Here is a 21,020-nt window from a genome sequence, read left to right as displayed (position 1 = left end):
ATAATCTGTCAAACCGTATTTGTAACTAAAACAAGTGTTACTCTGTTGTTGCTGGTAAAAGAACCTTACCATGCAAATGATGATGTTATAAGTAATGTTTCTTTTTTGCTAGAGACTGATGCTCTACTATTACCTTGAAAAATTCTTTTGCTTTTATGTCAGAACACTGCATTTCCGTTTTTGTTGTTTTGTAAAAGAATACTGAGTGCATCAAAAATAAACTGCACCGTATATAACTGGTTGTTTGTAATATAATTTGCCTATACAATACAAAGTACATTATCTTGTTTTCAACCCCCAGGGGATGTTAGATTACATCAATAGGATGAATCATAGGTTTACTTCTGCATAGACCACCCCTTTTCTTTATAATACCCACCACATACATAAGTTAGAGTGTGGTGTGATTTAGTTGGGCGGCTACCCCCTTATGTGACACACCGCTTACTTCAGCCTTTGGTTCCGCCATTATGGGCTGCCCCTCTAGTGTACTTACCTCCAAGGGAGCCGGCAGCAGCTCCTCTACGTACCGTCAAGCGGCAAGATCTTCGTCGCAGGAAGCCTACAGGTGACGCGGCAAGTCAGGTCACTGCCAAGGTGGTCAAGGAGGCAAAGCGGCCTCCAAGCAAGATTGAACCGACCGTCGGGTCAGGTCGGGCCCCCGCCGAAGCACCACGGTGGGAGGCCGGCTAACGAAGTTCGTCGGCGTGTGGGAGTCCATCTCCACCGACCGTTGGGTGCTGGACACCCTGGCCCTGGGGCACACCCTCGAGTTCCAGGAGAGTTGCCCCCGCATTCCTCCCGTGGCCAGGAAGGAAAATCACGTCTCTCAACTGCTGTTGGAAGTAAGGGCTCAGGAAAGGTGCCATCGAGCTCGTCCCAAAGAGGCTTTGGGGCTCCGGAGTTTACTCAAGATACTTCCTCGTAAAGAAGACAGGAGGATGGCGTCCTATCCTGGATCTGCGACGACTGAACAAATACATCAAGGCACAGAAGTTCCGGATGGTCACCCTCCAGCACGTGCTGGGACAGCTGGAGGAGGGCGATTTCCTGTCATCGTTGGACTTGGAGGACGCATACTTCCACATCCCTATTCTAAAGAGACACCGAAAGTTCCTCAGGTTCGTGGTCAAAGGGCCGCACTACAAGTTCAAGGCCCTCCCGTTCGGATTAAAATCGGCGCCCAGGGTGTTCACCAAGTGCCTAGCACCGGTGGCGGCGCGGCTGCGCCTGCATGGGTTCCACGTCTATCCCTACCTGGACGACTGGCTCATACGGGCAAGGACAAGGGAGCTCGCCGTGGAACACACTGCGAAGACCGTCCAGCTGCTCACGGACCTCGGGTTCTCCATCAACTTTCCAAAATCCCACCTGGTCCTGTCGCAAGTCGCCCTGTTTCTGGGAGCACAGCTCGACAGTGGCACGGCGGGCCTCACCATCGGAGGAAAGGATAAGGACCATCCTAGGAAAGGTGCAACGTCTGCTGGCCACAGACGTGGCCAGAGTGAGGTCTATCAAGTCCCTCCTTGGAATGATGTCGTCCTGCATTTATCTGGTACGCCACTGCAAACTTCGGATGCGTCCCTTGCAAGAATTCCTCGACGCCCATTGGATCCAGACGACGGGCAGCTTCGAGGACAGGATCCTGCTCGATGAAGCGTTCCGTCGGGCGATACGATGGTGGGGTGTCCACTCTCATCTGACGGCGGGAACAGGTTTCCTAGCCCCGGCCCACCATGTGACGGTGACGATGGATGCCTCCCTGGAAGGTTGGGGAGCGCACACCGGGGGTCTCCACGCGAGAGGCCTTTGGCTCCCGGAGGAGAAGACTCTCCACATCAACATCTTGGAGCTCCGTGCAGTGTTCTGGGCCCTCAGGACCTTCCTTCCGTCCCTCAAGGGCAAGGTGGTGAGGATTTTCACCGACAACACCACCACAATGTTTTACATTCGGAAGCAGGGCGGAACCAGATCCCCTGCCCTATCCAAGGAAGCCCAGGATCTGTGGCATTGGGCCGTCGCCCAAGGGATGTTTCTGGTACCTTTTCATCTGGCAGGGATAAAAAACACCATCGCCGACTCACTCAGCAGAGAGCTGCGCTCGTGCCACGAGTGGGAACTGCGCCAGGATCAAGTGGACCGACTCTTCCGATGATGGGGCGAACCCCAGATCGATCTCTTCGCGACGGCGGCAAACTCCAAGTGCCGGAGGTTCGCCAGCAGGTTTCCCCAACCGAGGAGCATGGGCGATGCTTTCTCGTTCCCCTGGGACGGCTTGTTCCTTTATGCATTCCCGCTGTTGCCGTTGATACCCCGGCTCGTCAACCAGCTCAAGAGGTCCCGGTGCAGGATGATCCTCGTCGCACCGGCGTGGCCGAGGCAGATCTGGTTCCCGGACCTTCTGGACTTGTCAGCGTCCACACCAGTCAAGCTGCCGACGGACGCGGATCTTCTCTCCAGAGAAGGAGGCGCCATTCTTCATCACGAACCAGAGTCGCTGAACTTGCAGGCCTGGCTCCTGCAGCACTAGAGTTTGGAGGATACGATATCCCTGCCGACTGCAGAGAGGTTCTCGCAAAGGCCAGGGCATCCTCAACTCTCAAGTGCTACGGACACAAATGGAAGAGGTTCTCTGTCTGGTGCCATGCACAGAAGATTAACCCTCTGCGTATTACGGCCCCTCAAGTATTGCCGTACCTATTGTCCTTGGCCAAGGTTGGCCTATCTCACGCTTCCATCAAGGTACATCTGGCTGCCGTCTCACGTTACACCAGAACTACAGGACGGGCGTCATTGTGGTCTCATGGACTGGTGAAGGAATTTATGAAAGGACTGTTCCGATCATTCCTGCCAGTGAAGGCCCCTGCCCCCATTCGAGCCTATGCATTCAGTGTCGTTGAAGTTTGTCGTGGAAGACAGCATTCCTCGTGGCCATCACCTCTGCACGGCGAGTGGGAGAGATTCAGGCCCTGTCTTGCAAGCCTCCATACTTGACTTTTCACGACACGAGGGTGGTGCTGAGGACGCACCCCTCCTTCATGCCCAAGGTGCCGTCGGACTACCACCTCTACGAGCCCTTGGTGTTGCCAGTTTTCTTCCCGTCGCCTTCGTCGCCTGCTGAGAGGACTCTGCACTCGCTGGATGTAGCTAGAGCGCTGAAGTTCTACGTGGACAGCACGAAGAGTTTTCAGAAGACATCACAGCTGTTTGAACTTTGGACCTGTGAATCAAGGGAAGGCTCTCTTGAAGACTTCCATTTCCAGATGGCTCTCCGGCTGCATCATGCACTGTCACCGGTTGGCAAACTGACCGTTACCAGGCCGTCCGAGGGCCCTTTCGACTAGAGCGATCGCTGCTACTACGGCGTTCCTGTCTGGTGTGCCCCTGCTCGACATCTGCAGGGCTGCTACGTGGAGGTCGACGCACACCTTTACGAGATTCTACTGCGTCGACCGGGATTCCAGGGAGGAGTCCGGAGTCGGCCAGGCAGTGCTGCGCAACCTGTTCGCCTAAGGTGAGCCTGATGAGGAGGTAAGAGTTGCTTAATGTTGAGTTGTGGTATTGCTTGATATTGAGCCTTTTGCCACCTCCCGTGGTTGTGCATGTGTATACTGCTATGTATTCTTATATTCATGAGCATGTGAATCCATGCCAGACCCCATGCTGGAGAAGGAACAAGTAACTTGCCTGTAACTGTTGTTCTCCAGCATGGGTCTGGCATGGATTCACATGCGAACCCTCCCGCCTACCCCTCTGCGGCTCTTCACTTGGTCATACTCCCACTTCACGTGATACCAAATCTGAGGATGGCTACCAGGGGCGGGGCTTAGAGAGAGGGCAGTAATTGGCTGGGGGCAGTATGACCCAGAGACCAGTGATTGGTTACTACTGAGAAAGACAGATCAGAAACGAAACTGATACTGATTTTTTCTATACAGAGGATTCCCGGCCTGACGACGGCGAATATTCATGAGCATGTGAATCCATGCCAGACCCATGCTGGAGAACAACAGTTACAGGTAAGTAACTTGTTCCATTCGTAACATCTGTGAAGCAGTTCCATACTTTTGTACGACACTACTCCCTAGATTCTATCCATGGGCAGTATCTGGCCTTTGGCAAGGCGGTCCTTTACTCTGCAATTTGATTGGGCATTCTAAATTTCTGTATTCTAAATTCTTTTCCCACCTCCTTACGTTGGTACTGCTTTAGGAGTCTGTCATAGATATGGAATACGTCAGAGGACCCAATCCCCTTGAAGAACAAGATACTCTCTTACCTGGTAACGTTCTTTCGATGGGATGGTCCGACGGCGTATTCCATATCGCTCCCTCACTGCCTACCCCGCTACAGAATTTCTTATGCGATTGCAGCTTACGTTTCCGCAAGGCTTTCTGTGGTCATACTGGCAGAAGATTGGTGCCACACGTTCTGGGGGAAAAAACTACAACTGAGGCTACGGGCGTCGTGCGTCCTACTTATAACATCCGGTGACGTCGGCTCGACGGAGGCCCTCGAGGACAGTGTATCGACGTCATCGACGCAGGACGCAGACGCTGAAAATTTTCCGAAGCAGCACAGCTGTGGTGATTACTGTCATAGATATGGAATACGTCATCGGACCATCCCATCGAAAGAATGTTACCAGGTAAGAGAGTAACTTGTTCTACTACTTCAAAGAGGGCTTTTCTCTTCTTGGAGGCTGCCACAATGGTGGTGGAGTAGTAAGAAGGTTTGTCCTCAGTAATCGGAATCCTACTGTTTGTGCAGAGAGATTTGAGGTTGGTGAGGTTTCCCCGAGTTATGGTTTTTGCGCCAAAATTTCTCTAGGGATCTGAGCGTTTGATGGAGGCTAGCTCGGTAGTATGCAATGGGTGGATTGTTTGGGCTTTGGATGGCTGGATTTTAGGGAGACATGCGTGTCCACCAGTTTAATAGTAAAGTTGCTGAATAACCCGAGGCATTCCCTGTGGTTTTCAATATAATTGTACATATTTTATGGCTGGCGGCAGTTTGATAAATAAATATAAGCTATTTCTGGTTTGAGATGGTGGCCAATGGTAATTTACAGCTACATGGCCAGAACTCTTTTGGATTTCATTGGTCAGCCTGGTTTCTAGTGAACTGTCAGGACCTTTTTGAGCATCACCCGTCTAGGAGTGAGTTTCATACAAAAACACTTTGTTTGGGTTCAGCCCTAGAAGGGCCCTTTGTTCTCTCTGGGAAAGCTTGTCCTCTTCCCTAGTGTCTGTGATGTAGCTGGGGCGTTACCTGGGAATCGGTGCTTCATAACCAGTCCCTGCCAGGACAATGAAGAGCTATTACAAGGGAGGTCATTACTGGACTCTTTGATGCAAGTCAGAAAGGGTAGAGGGTGGAGTTAAGAGTATCACAGGAGAGTAGTTTTAGAGAAGTGGTCATCCATCTTGGGATTTCTTAGACAGTAGGCACATCATATGCACCCTCCACATGTCCTGCAGTCAAAGCACTCTGGATCTGATCTCACCAGGAAAATACACTTGTCACAGCAGCCAGGATTTGCCCCTCGAAGGCTTGAAATTTACCAATGTGCTATTGCAAATTGTGTCTATAAGGCGTGGGGACCACTCTTTATTTGATTTAGCTCTGTAAATCAGAAGGTTTTGAAGAGGGAAAATGGGAGGATCCCTTCCCCTGATTCCCGTCCAGACCATGGCCTATGAAGTCACGACCTAAGCACCCACTGCGGGATGAGTTCAGCCCTCTGACTGCTGCCCCGGACGTCAAGATCCACTGTGGCCACACCCCGCACACCCAGGCCAGCTGGGCGTCATCCAAAGCACGTGGTCGGACCTCGGGTGAAGCTGAGACCGACCATATGGACCAACTCGATTAGACGTCACCCACCAATATCGCCATTGTTAGAGATCACATGACGACATAGCCAACGGACAAGAATACACGTGCCACCAAGCACCTGGATCAGACACGCACCAGCCCACACGAAGAACATACTCAGTGCTATGACGGAGAGGACCACTCGCGCTCAGACATGCATTGTTGTTATTTTTCACATTGGCTAACTACTGCACCGCAGAAACGCAAGATGCCAGAAGAGCTTGTGTATATGCTTGCAGGCGCTTTTTTGCTACTTAAACCATGAAGATGTCGCCCTGTAGATGGACTAATGTATAAGGACGCAAGACTCACCTCGCGACCCCCGTGTTATGGACTGTATGCTGCCACCCATAGACTAGGCCAAGGTAGGCCGCAAACCAGAGTCCCCTGGCCCGGAGCAGCTCAGACAGAGCTGCAAGGTGCTGATCATGCAGAACAAACCCTGACTCCCGTCCCACAGTCAAGGCCATGAAGTTTCAATCTACACGCCGCGCTCCCAGCGCCAAGGTTACACCTGCCACTGCTAAACACTCCTCGGAGCAGAAATATAAATCAAATCCCTGTAATTCTGCTTCAGCCACAGTCTCAACACGTGACCAGGCCAACCTGATATGATGCCAAGCTCCAAGGACTAGAGAAGCTCTGTGGTCTCACGTCTGGGACCCAGACTGCAACAACGAAGTTACAAGTTGTACACCGGCGGCGATGGGAAAGGGACACTCAACAGCCAGTAGTAAGACCTGTCCATTGTCCGCCACTGAAGCATAGTCCTACATTCTTGCCAACACCAGGTACATCACGAGCTGGGAACGACGATGATCCCAGTCTTGGGGGCTCGTGGATGAACCAATCAGAATGCGAGGGGCTAATCACTGATGACACTATAATTCAACCAATCACTAACTTTCTTCATGTAACACTTTCTATTTAGCCATTTTTAGGGACGACCCAAGCGTACAACCTGACCTATTCACCACCAATATTTTCTTCTTTAATGATCCATACTAACCCTACCACTCGGGGAGCCAACCCGGGGTAGTGTTCGGCTTAGGGGCAAGTTTTCCAAGTTGACGCACGTAGTAGCATCATCCGATTTTTTTATTTATTTATTTAAAAAAAAAAAGGGCCTGCGAGCCCATGACCACTGAGCTATTCCTTGGGTACCTATGCTCCAAGAACCTGTCCCTGTCTGTTTTGTGCAATAAACAGCAGTAACTCTTTACTCTTGTTTGTGCCTCATACTCCTTTGGGACACGGGAGGAGTTGGGGCCTCCCCAACCCCGGAGGTCCGCGGACGGCCCCCGGGAAATTACCCCGACAATTTCACATGGAGCTGTATTGGGGACAGTCTGCCCAAGGTTCTCTGCCATAGTGGTGAAGAGAAAGATTCCAAGAAAGAAGCAAGACCTTCCCCTCACCCATTGCAGAGACAATTTGTGGTGACCTGCTGTTTGATCAAGACCTGCATGCTGCCTGATCACTAGTAACCAGGACTCTGCCTACTGGAAGTGGCAACTTCTGCAAGCGCTGTCTGGCACCCTTCTTGTCTGGGAAGTCTGGAAGGACTCGACTTTGAGACCATGAACTGGGTCTTGTAGTAACCTACTTACAAAGGAATAGCCCTGGCTTCAGCCTCCAAAGCTTTTGTGGTAAACCTACCTAGACATCACCTACCTGTCCCAAGCTTCTTCATGCAAAGTGCAGTGCCTGCTTTTTGAGCTGTACTGCATGTTGGACCAAGACACCCCACTCACCAACCTGTCTCAGAAAGCTTCTAGACTCCCAAAGCAATTTTGATCTCAAGAGTACAAGCCAGAAATATATCTGTAGTGGCTCTGTCTCCCTGGGCAGTGTTTGAAGGCGCTAGTGACAGTTGAAGACACTACTGCTTACCTTTTCAAAGAATATCCTTGACTTTAAACAATACTGCAGAGTCTGCATATTCTGTGTTTCTCTTTGCAGGGATGGGTTCTTAGCAATGGCCCCTCTAATTAATTTTCTTTAAGTGTGGAAGTGGTTGGCTTTTGTGTGCACATTATTTTCCATATGTGCAACTCGCTAATAAGGTAAGCTATTTTGTGAGCAAGAGTAGCTAGTGAACTACCGTCTCTGACAGAGTTTGGAGGGGAATTTCACCCTCCAATTCTTTATAAATTGGTGTAAAAGTAACATTAAAAAAAAAAAATTAAGGCTTTTATTTTCATTCATGTTCACAAACCAGACATATCGATCTACAGATTATCAGTTCAACATTATAGTAGTATAGTTCAACCTTATCTTACACCGTTTCAGCGAACATGAGGTTTTATGGAATAACCAACTCTAACCCAATCCCTCCCTTCCCTATCCCAACATTCATTATTAACAATTCAACCTCCTTACCCCTCCTTTCCCCCCCTGCCTCCCTCCATCTTCTCTTAAGGCATGGATCAAACCTATAGGCTTCCAAGGGTTTCCTTATGTTTTGTTGTGCAGCAAGGTTCCCTGTTTCGGGTTTCCCCACTCCTTGTTTGGTGGGTCTCAGTTTTGTATAGATCTCAACAAATTCGGTCTAAAGTATTGCGCTTCTCTGTCTTTGACAAAGTCAAAAAGGGGTCCCAAATTGCCAGAAATTTCAAATACTTGCCATCCTTCAGGGCCCCCACCTTCTCCATAGCCATCACATTCCACGTTTTTACCCACCAGCATGCTACAATAGGACCTTTTGGATGTTTCCAGCTTTGCAAGAGTCATTTTTGCCGTCGTTAGCAAGTGGGTGATTAGGGCTGCGTTATTGCCGGTTGCCACATAAATGTCTTCGACCACTGAACCCAAACTTATCACCTTGGCCTCGGCTGGCAATTGTTTGCCCGTAATTTCATTTATATGTCCTAGAATTTCTTTCCAGTACAGAACCGACCCAGGACATGACCATCACATGTGGTATAGGTCGGCCTTATTGCCACAGTTCCTCCAACAGAGGGGCGGGTAGTTGGCATTCATTTTTATGCAATCTACAGGGGGTCAAGAACCACCAATAACATATCTTATATGCTGCTCCCTAATAGCCGTACATTTAGAAGATTTCTGTGTTTGTCTCCATATTTGCCCCCATTCTTCTTCCTTGATGGGGACTCCCAGATCCCTTGCTCACTTATCCATGTATGTGAGGTTATCGCTTCCCTGCGCTTTATCCAGTAAACTATACAGTCTGGAAACCGCCCTTGATTTGTCCCCATCTTGTATCGTTAATTCCAGGCACCCAGGGGTACTATTGGCCGCTTTCTTAATTTCTTTTTGTATTATCCAGTGCCGAATCTGCAAATATGCAAATCTCTTTCCCCTATGCAGAATTTATGCTTACAGTCTTCAAATAGTAATGGGTTACCCTCCTGATAAGTCCTTTAAATATAATATTTGCCCCTAATTCTCCCAGACGTGGTTCTGTTTACCCGCAGTAAAATCTTGATTATGAGCCATTGGGGTAAATGGACACAAACCTGGGGTAATATTCTGCCTTTTCAGGGCTCGGTCCCACCCTTTCAGCGTTGTTTCGGTCGCCTCCAGCAGATGACCCTCTGCACCCCTGGCTCCTACTCGCAGTGCGTGTATATTACTCAACGTCATTGAGGTCACCCCTTGTTCAATTCCCGCCCATCCTTCTGACATGTCTTCCCTTTTCAAGCCCAGCATTTGAATTCTGAGTTTTCATTTATGCCAAATAAAGGAGATCAGATCTTTCTGTAACGCCTTGCATATTTTGGGGGGGGGTGTGGGATCTCTACTGGAATGGAATTTACAACACATAGCAATCTGGGTAGTAGGGTCATTTTAAGTGCTGCAATGCGCGCGAACCACGACATCTCCTGGGTGTCCCACCTATGCAGATCCTCTTAGCTGTTTCAACAGTGGAGTTATGGACGTTCCATGCAAGCTCTTGTAATCCTTTTTTAGGCATAACGCCAGATAATATAATCATTCCCTCTCCCAGATTATTGGATGTCGGGACCTCAATACCTCAACCTCGTCCTCCCCCTCTGTGATATTCAGAGCCTTAGATTTAGCCAAGTTTATGGTAAACCCTGATACCTTTGCAAATTCTTGTAGCCTATTGAGAGCCCTTGGTAAGGAGATTCTAGGGTCTCTAAGAAACAACACAATGTCATCTGCATACAGGGCTATTTTGTGCGTAACTGCTCCACCTGTAACTCCTCGTATTTCTCGATCTTGCCTTACTACCTCTGCTATAGGCTCCATTGCCATTGCAAAAATTAAGGGCGAGAGCGAACAACCCTGGTGCATACCCCTCCGTATCTCAATTTTAGCCGTAGTCTTCCCATTAACCATGAAGGCCGTGCTCGGGAGACAAAAGTTTGCCAGTACCATTCTGATAAAGATGGGGTCGCATCTGAATTTCCGAAGTACCAACTTCAGATAGGACCAATCTAAACTGTTGAATGCCCTCCTTGCATGTAGGGCAGCTATGACAAATCCCTGTCCAGTTCTGGATCCCAGATCTGTTATGTCCACTGCCCGTCTTATGTTATCTTGAGTATGCTTCCCCTTTATGAACCCCGCCTGGCCCGTGTGGATTATCTTGGGCAGGACCCCTACAAGCCTGTTTGCTAGTATTTTTGCGTATATCTTGGCGTCGATATTAAGTAACGCTATCGGCCTGTAACTAGCACAATCGGTGGGATCTTTACCCGGCTTGAGAATCAACGTTGTAGTTGAATTTCCCATATCGGGAGAGACCGTGCCACTATACCTTATATAATTAAATCACTTTGCTAGGTGGCCTAATAGCTGATTGTGGAACGTTTTATAATATCCATTCCCCAATCTGTCTGGCCCTGGGGTCTTGTTGGGGGGCAAAGCGGTTATGGTGTCACTTATCTCCTGTGCCGATATGGGGGCCAGTAAGACTGAGCTGTCTTCCTTTTGGATCTGGGGCATGCAGATCTTCGACATATAATCTATTTGTGCCTGAGGGGAGAGACCTTCCTCTTTTACCAACCCTTGATATCTTTCCATTATGTTCAGTTTCCCTTCCTCCGTGGTGCATAGCCCCCCTGTTTCATCTTTCGGTTGTACTGTGTAGTTACGGGATTTCTGTTTGCGTAGCTTAGCCGCCAGATATTTATTCGCTTTCCCACCCTGCACATATGTCTGTTTGGTATAAAGTAATGTTTGTGCCATTTGGTCTGCCACATGCGATTCCAATTGGGCCCTTGCTTTGCGAACCAGCCTAAGTGTTTTTTGGGACTGTCTAGTTTTGTGGTGTGTCTCAGCTTCTCTTAACGCTAACTCTTTCTCGCATATATGCTGCTGATTGCGAAATAAACTCCCCCCTAATCACCACCTTCTCGGCATCCCAAATGACTCCCCAATTAGCTTCCCCATTATCGTTGGCTTGGCAGTAGTTAAGTATTGCCTTTTCAATGTGCGCTTTGAGGGCCAAATCCTTCAGAATCCTTTAATTCAGCCTCCAGGGTTTACTACCTTTGTGGACCTCCTGACCCATATCCATTTTTACTACGACTGGGGCATGATCCGGCACATATTGGGCTCCAATTTCAACTTCATTAACCCTGGGGATTAAGGTGGCCGAGACCAGTACCCTATAAGTTCTCGAATATTCTTTATGGACCGCTGAGTAAAGGGTGTACTCCTTCTGTTGCTCATGGAAAAATCTCCACGTTTCTATCACCCCTGAATCTCTAAAAAGCTTCCCCAGCGCCTGCCTATTTCTTACGTCTGCCACGGTGGGAGGAAGTGTTTTATCCAAAGAGGGATCCATGGCACAATTAAAATCAGCACCAATCACTATCTGACCCTCACACCATCGCCCCAGAATTTTTAGTATGTCCCTCAATAATAAATCTTGTCGCTCATTCAGAGTATATACAGCGATTAATGTGTATATTATTACTCAATATTAACCCTTACAAAATTAAGTATCGCCCTTCCCTATCCCTGAGTATTGCCTGTTTTCTAAATAGTAATTTGGCTCCTATTACTATGGCTACCCCCTTGGTTTTCTCTCCCCCCCCCCCCCCAGAAGCATGGTATTGTCAGGGGAACGCTCTATGAAACAATCTACTTTCGTCTTCTGGGAGAAGATGTGTTTCCTGCAAAAAAGCAATTGAGGCTTGCAGAACTATCGGCCTCGTCAGAATCGAGCGCTGTTTCACTGGCGAGTTTAGACCCTGTACATTGAGTGAGACAATATTCAGTTCAGCCATCTAATCTGTATTTGAGTACCTCTTGCTGCCGGTCCAGCTGAGTCCAACGGCCTACCCTTCTCATCCACAACAACTCTGATCCATGCCTAACCCCAATCCCAGTTAAACGTGTAACAACCGATGTTAGATCTTCGGGATCTGTTTTCAAGATTCTCTGCCTGAATCTCCAGATTGTGTGTTGCTCTCGCAATTTGTTCCAACAGTTCACTGGTTTGTTTCGAGTCCTCTGCGATCTCTGAGAGGCCCGCTTCTGTTGGGTCCACTCACTCCCAAATCTGCAATGTCCTTTCTGACTTCCTGGAGGGAGGAGCTTATTTCCTCTTTTCCCCAATTGCTTGTGGAAGGCATCCATCATGCGGTTCTCCATTCCCAACGAACACTCCTTACGCTCTTCTTTATTCGGAGCCATGCTCGTGGTTGGATCCGTGGACCTTCGGGTGTCTTGTTCCTCTAATGCCCCCTCCTTCTGGGTATCTTCCATCTGCTGTGGCCTCCAGCAGTGCTCCAACTGACCTTTGCCCCTTTTCAAGAGTGTTCTTAACTCTAACTGGGATTTCGTCCCTGGCATCTGTGTCTTTACCAGGAGGTTAACCCGGCAGATCAGGCCAGCTGATTAGGGAGACTATTAGGCCGTTGAGTACTGGCACTTAATTGCAGTTGCCCCTCCGATGCAGGAAGCAGTCCTCAATGGTAACCAGGCCCCAATGGATGTAGACCCGGGGCCTCTCACTGGGATCCAGCAGATTATCTGCTCCACCAATGCGTATAAGTTCTGGGATCTCCTTCAGGTGCAGCTTCGACCTATGCGTGCCAATATTACTGATTGCAGTATTCAGATTATGTACTCCACCTTATTGCTGGGTGTTCGTCCCTTCCCCTTCCCACCCGCTCAGCGGCAGATTGCCCCACTTCAAAGGGGACCTCAGCCTCTGTGTGCTTCTTAAGAACCGCATGCCAGACTTCAACCCCCAGTGATCTAAGGGCACAAACTGGAGTCCAAGGGCCCCTCCCAACCTCCAATTTAGACCTCGGGGGCGGATGTTATCTTTCCCCATGGGGGGCTTATTTCTAGCTCCGTTTGCTATCCTGCTATCCCAGCTCTCCCACTGGCCATATACACTCCTCTCTCTTGCTCACGCCAGAAGGCACCTTATTTACTTAATGGGAGTCCAGAGTCCCAAGCTCCGCTTCCCTGCTATATGCAGCACAGGGTGCCAAAATGTCCCTCTGTTCGTCCACCGGTGACTGCTTCCAATCTCGCCTGGATTCCGCTGGGCGGGAGCACAGACACCGGTCCCGCCGTGCTTTGGGAGTTGCTCCCTTCGTGTGGACTCGGACAGGGGCACTGGTGCAGCGGTCCGCAATCCCAGCCTTTCTGCAGTTCTCCGCTTGGATAGTCTCTGCTGCTTCTCGACCCGCAGCGGGACCCGCTCCTCCCCGGCCCTTCTCCTCCTTACCGGCGGTGGGCTGGTCGTCCACTTTCCCCGCTGCACGCCCAGACGTGGGCCACAGGGCGCGACCGTTGCACGCAGACAGCACAATTGGGGGCCTGGATCATGGCGGGGTGCAACTCGCCACTGTGCCAAGGATTCCCTTCCCTTAGAAGGGGATAGTGTCCGATTCTCCGCCTGTCAGGGAACGCACCTTCGGTCAACCCAGTGACTGCGGGCTAGTTGCTTCAGCTCGCCGCACACCTCCAGATCGCGGGCTCGGAACCCTCACTTTCCCGCCTCCAAGTCCGTCACCTCGCCACTCCATGCTTCCACAGTCGACGTCCTGGGCAATCTGGCAATTGTGATCGACTCCGTGCTGGGCACCCCCTCCACGTATGTTGGGGGACGAAGCGAGGAATTAAAATGATTGTTTCTGCAGCTATTTTGACACCTTTAGTTGTGTAGTCCGGGTAGAGCTCCAGAGCTTGCACCCTCAAGGGACGGCAGCCATCTTGGACTCTCATAAAAATGACATCTTAACACGCGTCTTCCAAAGATATAGGCTAAACCCATTTTTAGATGAGATTATAGCTCATTAACTAGTGCAAAGCTTCAAGATCTACCACCGAACCTGGCAAAAGTACTCCTATGCACACAAACATTGAATGCTCAGTATAAATAATAGTTTATTTGTGGCTATTAATTTGTTGACGCTGCTTGGAGGCAATGCAAAGCAGCTGTAATGCCATTGAAAATAAAACACTCCTATGTATTAAACAATCTAATATTGCTCATCACAACTGATGTGGCTGGCATTAAGACATGATCTATTATGTGCTAGGTGAAACAATGGAACCTAAAAGGAGTGTGCCAGAAAACATAACAATAAGAGTTCATGTACCACTTTAATAAAGCGAAACACGGACCAGAAGAACATGCCTCTCATAATGTCTATCGGAATGATAATTGCTTCAAAATTACTACGCCAAAGCCTATGATGATCAGAATTCCTGTGCCCATGATTACCAGTAAAAGTACTTTGTCCTGTGAACAGAGCAGTGACAACATTCACTCAAAACCAGCTCTACAGATAAGAGGCATGCAAACACCCAATTTTACTCCCTGAAAAACAGGGAAATGTGTCCAACAGAAAATGGGAAACATTGAGCAAATCCAAGCCTATCCTCTGCTACTACTAACGAAATACCACTGATATTTTTGAATTGTTGACCAGCAGAGCAGTACTGTAGGAAGTAACTCTAATAATATGACTGCCTGATTTCAAAGTGAATTTGAATGGGAAAGGGCATCTTTTAATACACCTTTTGGAAAAGCAAATTACTTTTTTTTTTACTCCTTAAGATCACTTGATTCCAAGTAGGGAATATGATCTGATCAGCCCCTGCGTGTATCCCTTACCCAGGAAGTGAAATTAATGGGCACATAAAACAGCCTATAGTTGTTTTCCACATCCTTTCTCGCTCCAGCCTGGATGAAATTTAGCAAGTCTCTGTTTTTTATGTTGCCCCTTTGAGGAAAATCGCATACATTTGCATATTAAGTTACTAGCAGCAATGCTCCGAGTTACAACAGATGCAATACATTTATCAGTTAAACAAGGACGCATGAGGACGCTAGAGGCACTAAACAAAGAAAACCTGATTATATTGAAAAGCCTTCAGCAGCTGAGCATAGAATGAAACCGAGGGGCTAATTATCAACGGTGCTGACCCATACGTTTACACTGTAACGTAAGCGGCTCCCTGCTGCGAAGTTTTAGTCATTTGCACTGTGGGGTGCAAATTTGATGGGCAAAAGGCGGACTACATGCGTGGCATGCCAGGCAACGTTTACGTTTGATTGTGAGCGCCACTTGCCATGCTCACAAGTTAACACTCGCCGCAGAGCGTTTAATTTTCAATTCTGAACCCTGCTTACCATGCGCGCATGTGCCCCACTGATCCCCACTGAATGCATGCCCTCCCCCCAAAGTGTTCTCCTGTGCCTCACTCCCGGATCCTGTGCTGGCATTCAAAAAACGAGTTGAACGAGCTCTGGAAAAAGTGAGGGAATGTAGCAGTAAACCTACTGTAATATTTGCATACCCACAATTCTTAGCAATCACAAAATATTTAAAGCCTCACCATGATATTATGGGCAGTTTAAGCAAAAGTAATGAAAATGCATATACACAATTTATTTTGCAGTGCAAAACCAAATGTATTGCAATATCCCTTGAATATTGTTGGGTAGGGTCATGCAAGTACTCTGTAAAACCGTTTTTGGATAGCCGCAAATTACCATGACATTTGTTAAGGCCTATACCATTTGGAACTCTGAAAACAGGTAAGATTATACAAGTGCTCAGTGAAAAGCATGATGATGTGAAAGTAGTTTAGTTGTCTGCATATTCATTGTCCTAAAGCTATGCGTTAGAAGAGCCAGGCATATTGCATACCCATAATCCCTTGTATACCAAGTCGATAATATTAAAATGTTGGTTTCCACTTGTAGCGTTAGCACTGCTAATGTAGAAGAGGCTGAGCAAGATATTTGTCTACTCAAAATCCTTCGAAGGCAAATTAATATTGACATTTTATAATACAGTAACTTGCAAGGGTACCCCATTCAAAGCACTTCTGACATATGTACAAAGAATGGGAATCATGGTATTAGGTTACACAACCAAGTAGCCTACTTACTGAGTTGGTATCGTTACTGGAGCTGACGGTTGTGTTGTATTATGAAGAACCAGCAGATGTCTACACTCTTGAACCCTCTTGTCCCTCGCACACCCAATGTATGTTGTAAAAACAACCAATAAATGTAAATAAATGTTACTCCAACCATGTTCCATAAAATAATTTTACTCTTCTTTGTGTTTCAATTTTTCATATCGGTAATATTACTTCATATCTCATATATCAATTCGTATTTGGTTCCTTTGGCATTAGTTGAATACATAATTCAAAGAACAAAGATATTTCAATTGTTGCATCTTCAAAATATAAGAAACACAGTAGTTGGTATAATGAATCCCAAATTAATCCTACACAATGTTTCTAATTGCCAGATTCATGGTAACTGTGGTTTCCCAATTTCATGCACTTCTGCTCTACGCGTTTCGGGAAAATGTTCCCTTCTTCGGGAGCTGCTGATTCATAGTAATTCTTTTCTATTCTAGGATTAATTATATATTAGTAATCAATCTATTGCAAAGTTAACAGATCTGTCTGTCATGTATCCTTAGAGATCAATAGTCACCTGGATGAAACTGTGTTAACCGGGAATGTTGTTCAAATATTCACAACTTTCTTGTGTTCAAATTTCCTTGGGTCAATCCACTTGCCTACAGACAGGAGAGTTGTGATCATTAAAAGGAAGGAACTATATCAATCCTATTTAAAAAATCAAAAAGAAGCTAAAAAAATGTTGATAATGTAAAATTAGCTCATAGTTAATGAGATATTTCGATCAAATGTTTGTATACCTGTCAGTTGTGGTGGAAAGATCCTGTTGTCTTGTGACAAACGGTGGCTAAATTCTATGGCTTTGGTTCTTCCACTTTCCTAAGGTTTACTTCCAGTTTCCTCCTGTAAAACAGGTGGGAAAACAGTCTCTTCACCTATATGCAATCCTTACTCAACTATAGGTCCCAATACTGTATTTAGAATCTTACCTAGTGGTGGTCTGAATAACAAAGACTCATCCTTGAGTGTCTATTCTGTTCCACTAGGTCATGCGGTTCGATCTGTAATCTGTAAAAAGATCGAAATCATAAGTTGTTCTGTTAGGGTAAATAATCCTTTAGACATTCAGATCAGTGTCTACAGAGTTGTTAAGTAATAATTCCAGGCCTTAACCTACCTCCACACATCCTCTCTGTGTGTCAAAATGCTCAAATTCGGAATCGTGAGATGTGTGCATCCAAAATGGCCACCTTTTGTTGTCATAAATCATCACACCGTTGCGTGATGGTGTCATATGTTTGTTTTCATGAGTTTCGGTCCGTCATTTTTTGATTATGCGGCTACTTAAAACTGACATTATCCCATGAAGCTATATAGTTATCTAATACTCAGTTCTATCCAGATAGATAATGTGTTTGAAATATAATGAATTAGAAATGTTCACATATTTCAATTTTTCAATGAATATAACCCTCTGAGGTTTTTACAATAGATATCAACATGTTGTCCATTTAGCATATATTATTAGCACCTCTTTGAGGATGTCCAACAACCTAGTTATCAAATATGTTGTATAACAATTAATCTTGATGATTGGCAATTATACCCAGCGTTGGAGGGATACTGCGTCCAATGTTAAAAGTGCCACTAATTCTGTTCTAACGGATCTCGAAATAGAGTTCTTCCTTTCGTAATATGTCATCCCGATATCTATTATCAAGCACATGCTTGCAATCTTCCCGGGTCACTTTGTGTTAGTAATAGTGCATTACATAACCAACAGATGATGATTAACAGTGACCTATCAGTAATCTTGTTAGTAAAGAAGTAGTAAGATGAACCTATTGGTAAACCTGTGAAATCATTGAGATTAATGAACTTATTTATTTCTTAAGTTGCAATTTCTTATACGAATTTCAATGAAGACTTGGATTAAAATGAGAATTAGTATAAGCATATCAAATATATTAATTCTTCCAAATTCATATAGTTCATTAGATGGAAATACTGACTTTAAATAGAGTTACACCGATGTATCCCGCCAGTCAACAGCCCTTCATATCAGTTCTTATTCATCATGGTTTAGCATTTGTGAGGTCACAAGAATTCACTAAGGCTAAACTCTTCCTTCATCCCTTCAGGGGTTAAGTTGTTAAGAGCTTCGATCCAATGTATTTCTCTCTGGTTCAGGCATTTAGCATGGTTCCCCCATCTGTGTGCCTTCTTGACAACTTCCAAAATGATCACTTTAAGTTGTGAGATGGTGTCTGTTCTCATTAAAATGTCGGGCAACTCGTGATCTAATGTTCGTTCTTATATTACTTTTATGTTCATTCCATCTTTTGCTTTCCTCGAGGTTTGGCCCAGATAAAAGATTCTGCAGGGGCAGCTCTTTAGTATCACAAGTTGCAAAGTTCTTCAGTTTAACTTATTTGCCTTTCTTAGGGTGTCTGATGTATCCACCCCTCATGACATTGTTGCAATTGTTGAAATTTAGGCAGAGTTATGTCCCAGTTTTCTTTGTACTTAATGTCTGTTGCATAATGTGGATGGCCCTTTTGCCAAGGCATCGTTGGCTATGGAAATTGCGCTGTTTAAAACTGTATTCATATTATAACCAACATAAAACTGTTGCTTGTGCCTTGAGAAGGTAGGAATTGATTGTGTGCGCTGCTAAAGCATTTCTGAGTGGCACCCAGAGGGAATCTGGGCTAGCGCACATGCGCACAGCTTAGAGGGGACATTGGTTATTAGTGTGTTTTTATTAAACTATAATACAAAGGCTGGAGATCCAGCATTAATGCAAAAGCGGCTCCTGGGTATCCAGCCTTAACCCATGACCAGGAGTTACTAATGGGGAACGCAGAGCTAGTCATAGTGTTCCAAAAATCTCACTTCTACATAAATTGCAAACATATAATGTTGACTTTTTTTTTTAATGACCGTTATGCTTTAATTGTTTATAGATTGTCCAAAACCCTGAGTTAAATTCACATAGTTGTGTTTTCAGCATTGGTTGGCTTGGGGAGTCAAAAGTAGCTTCTGGTAGCTGTGGGTCTCAAGATAACCAGGCTCTTCTGTGCTACATGCAGGAGCTAAATAGCTCCCAGCTCCCCTCCATTTCAAACCCTGAAAGTCTCCTGTTTGTTTTAAAGAACCTGAATTCGACACTTAATTTTCTGGTATCTCAGTACTATTTTTGTGTGGATGTCTCTTTGCTAGCTCACATCCCTCCTGAAGAGAAAAGGCTGCCCTCGGCCCATGTTGCCAGAAGAGGTGAAGAAGGTATACCTGCCAGGTTGTGCTTCTTTCAGCTTTTATGATTCGGATCACTGTTGGTTTAATAGTAGTTTGGGGCTGAGTAGGAGATATATCCACTCCTCCTCCTTGTATTCCTGCAGAGCAGCAGTCATTTTGTCAGTTCTTTTATTTGTACCAATGAAATATAAACTCAGCACACAAGTAATTTGATTAATTTCTCATTTGCTCCTCCCCCTTCTTTCAACCCTCAGGTCTCAAGAGGCGCTCCAGTTGCTTTACAAGGAGGAACTGCACTTCCTAGAGTCGTGTCTGCGAGTGAATCCCAAGTCCTATGGAACCTGGCACCATCGCACCTGGGTGATGGAGCGGACACCTGGAGCAGACTGGGTCCGCGAGCTGCAGCTGTGCAATAAGTTCTTAGATATTGATGAAAGGAATTGTGAGTCACTGAAGGTCTCCATTTCTTTTTACAGGGAATTGGGATTGGGACTGTGAGATTAACTCTGCAAGGGTGCGCATACCTTTCCACACAGGCTGAAGTATGATTGTTAGGTAGATTTTTCATTTCTGTGCCAAATCTGTCACCTGTTAGACCCTGGGCATTTTTTGCTGGAATCTTGTTTTATCTGTCTCCCGAGAAAGTGGGAGCCTTTTTCCCACTCACTCATTCTTTTAATCGGTTTTTGGGAACCCTTGTTCATTACTTTTGTGCTTTATTTTTATGGAGTCATGTTTTCTTCCATATTTCCTAAAGCATCTGCAATTTACTTTTGGGTTGCAGTGCTATTTGAAGCTCTTTGTGCTTCCCTTTGTATTTTCCTTTATTTTCCTTGTGTGAACTTCTGTTCCCAAGGGCAAAGAGATACTTTTTATCCCTTTTTATATTTTCTATGGTGAGATGGAGTGCTGAGGGGTTACCTAGTATCACCTTTGTCACTGCTCCTGTAACAGTTCTATTAGTGCAAGCATACCTTTTTATGGCTGGTGGCAGTGGACGTGTTCTACTGACGTTTGTGCAATGTGTACTCGCAGGGTGTCAATACAGCCGCAGTAATGCACAGAAGGGTCACCATTCATCTAGAATGGTGGCTTCTTTCTTTTTTCGCATTTATCGTGTGCTTGTCCTTTCTTGGCCCTTCTTCTGCTGTCCTTGGTGGGGCAGGTCCTAGTTTGACTTTTGTCTTGCACAGAGTTCTTGTGAAGCCTGCCGAGGCTCCAAGTGTCTGAAGACAAGAAACTGTGAAGTAGTCCTAAACTCTGCAGCCCTTTGTCTTCTGGCATGCCTGCCTGGATCCAGTTCCAACTGGGAGGCTGACTTTACTGAAAGGACAGCCACCCCCCAAAGTTTGAATGTAGCACGAGAGCCGATTGTCTGGGTTCCTGGATAAATGGCCTGGATGTGGAAGCTGAAGACAAGTCGCCCACTGGAACCAAAGAACCGAAGATGAAGACGACTAGAGACTCCTGTAGCCCCTTCCAGTAAGGGGTGAAGCTTGCTGAAGTGACCACTAGTGTCTGCACCCAGTTTTTGACAT

At 46.5% G+C, this 21,020-nt stretch overlaps 1 protein-coding gene across 1 annotated transcript in view; it reads left to right on the top strand.

Moving 5' to 3' along the window:
• RABGGTA (Rab geranylgeranyltransferase subunit alpha) overlaps positions 1–21,020 on the top strand; it is a 437,416-nt gene that overhangs the window by 143,652 nt on the left and 272,744 nt on the right. The window contains exon 5 of the mRNA XM_069633985.1: positions 19,737–19,924. Coding sequence (XP_069490086.1) covers positions 19,737–19,924 — 188 coding nt within the window. The remainder of the gene's footprint in view (positions 1–19,736; positions 19,925–21,020) is intronic.

This window comes from Ambystoma mexicanum, chromosome 13 (assembly GCF_040938575.1).
Source record: "Ambystoma mexicanum isolate Mex_15411 chromosome 13, UKY_AmexF1_1, whole genome shotgun sequence".
Taxonomy (NCBI): domain Eukaryota; kingdom Metazoa; phylum Chordata; class Amphibia; order Caudata; family Ambystomatidae; genus Ambystoma; species Ambystoma mexicanum.
This window is presented reverse-complemented; position numbering and strand designations above follow the sequence as displayed.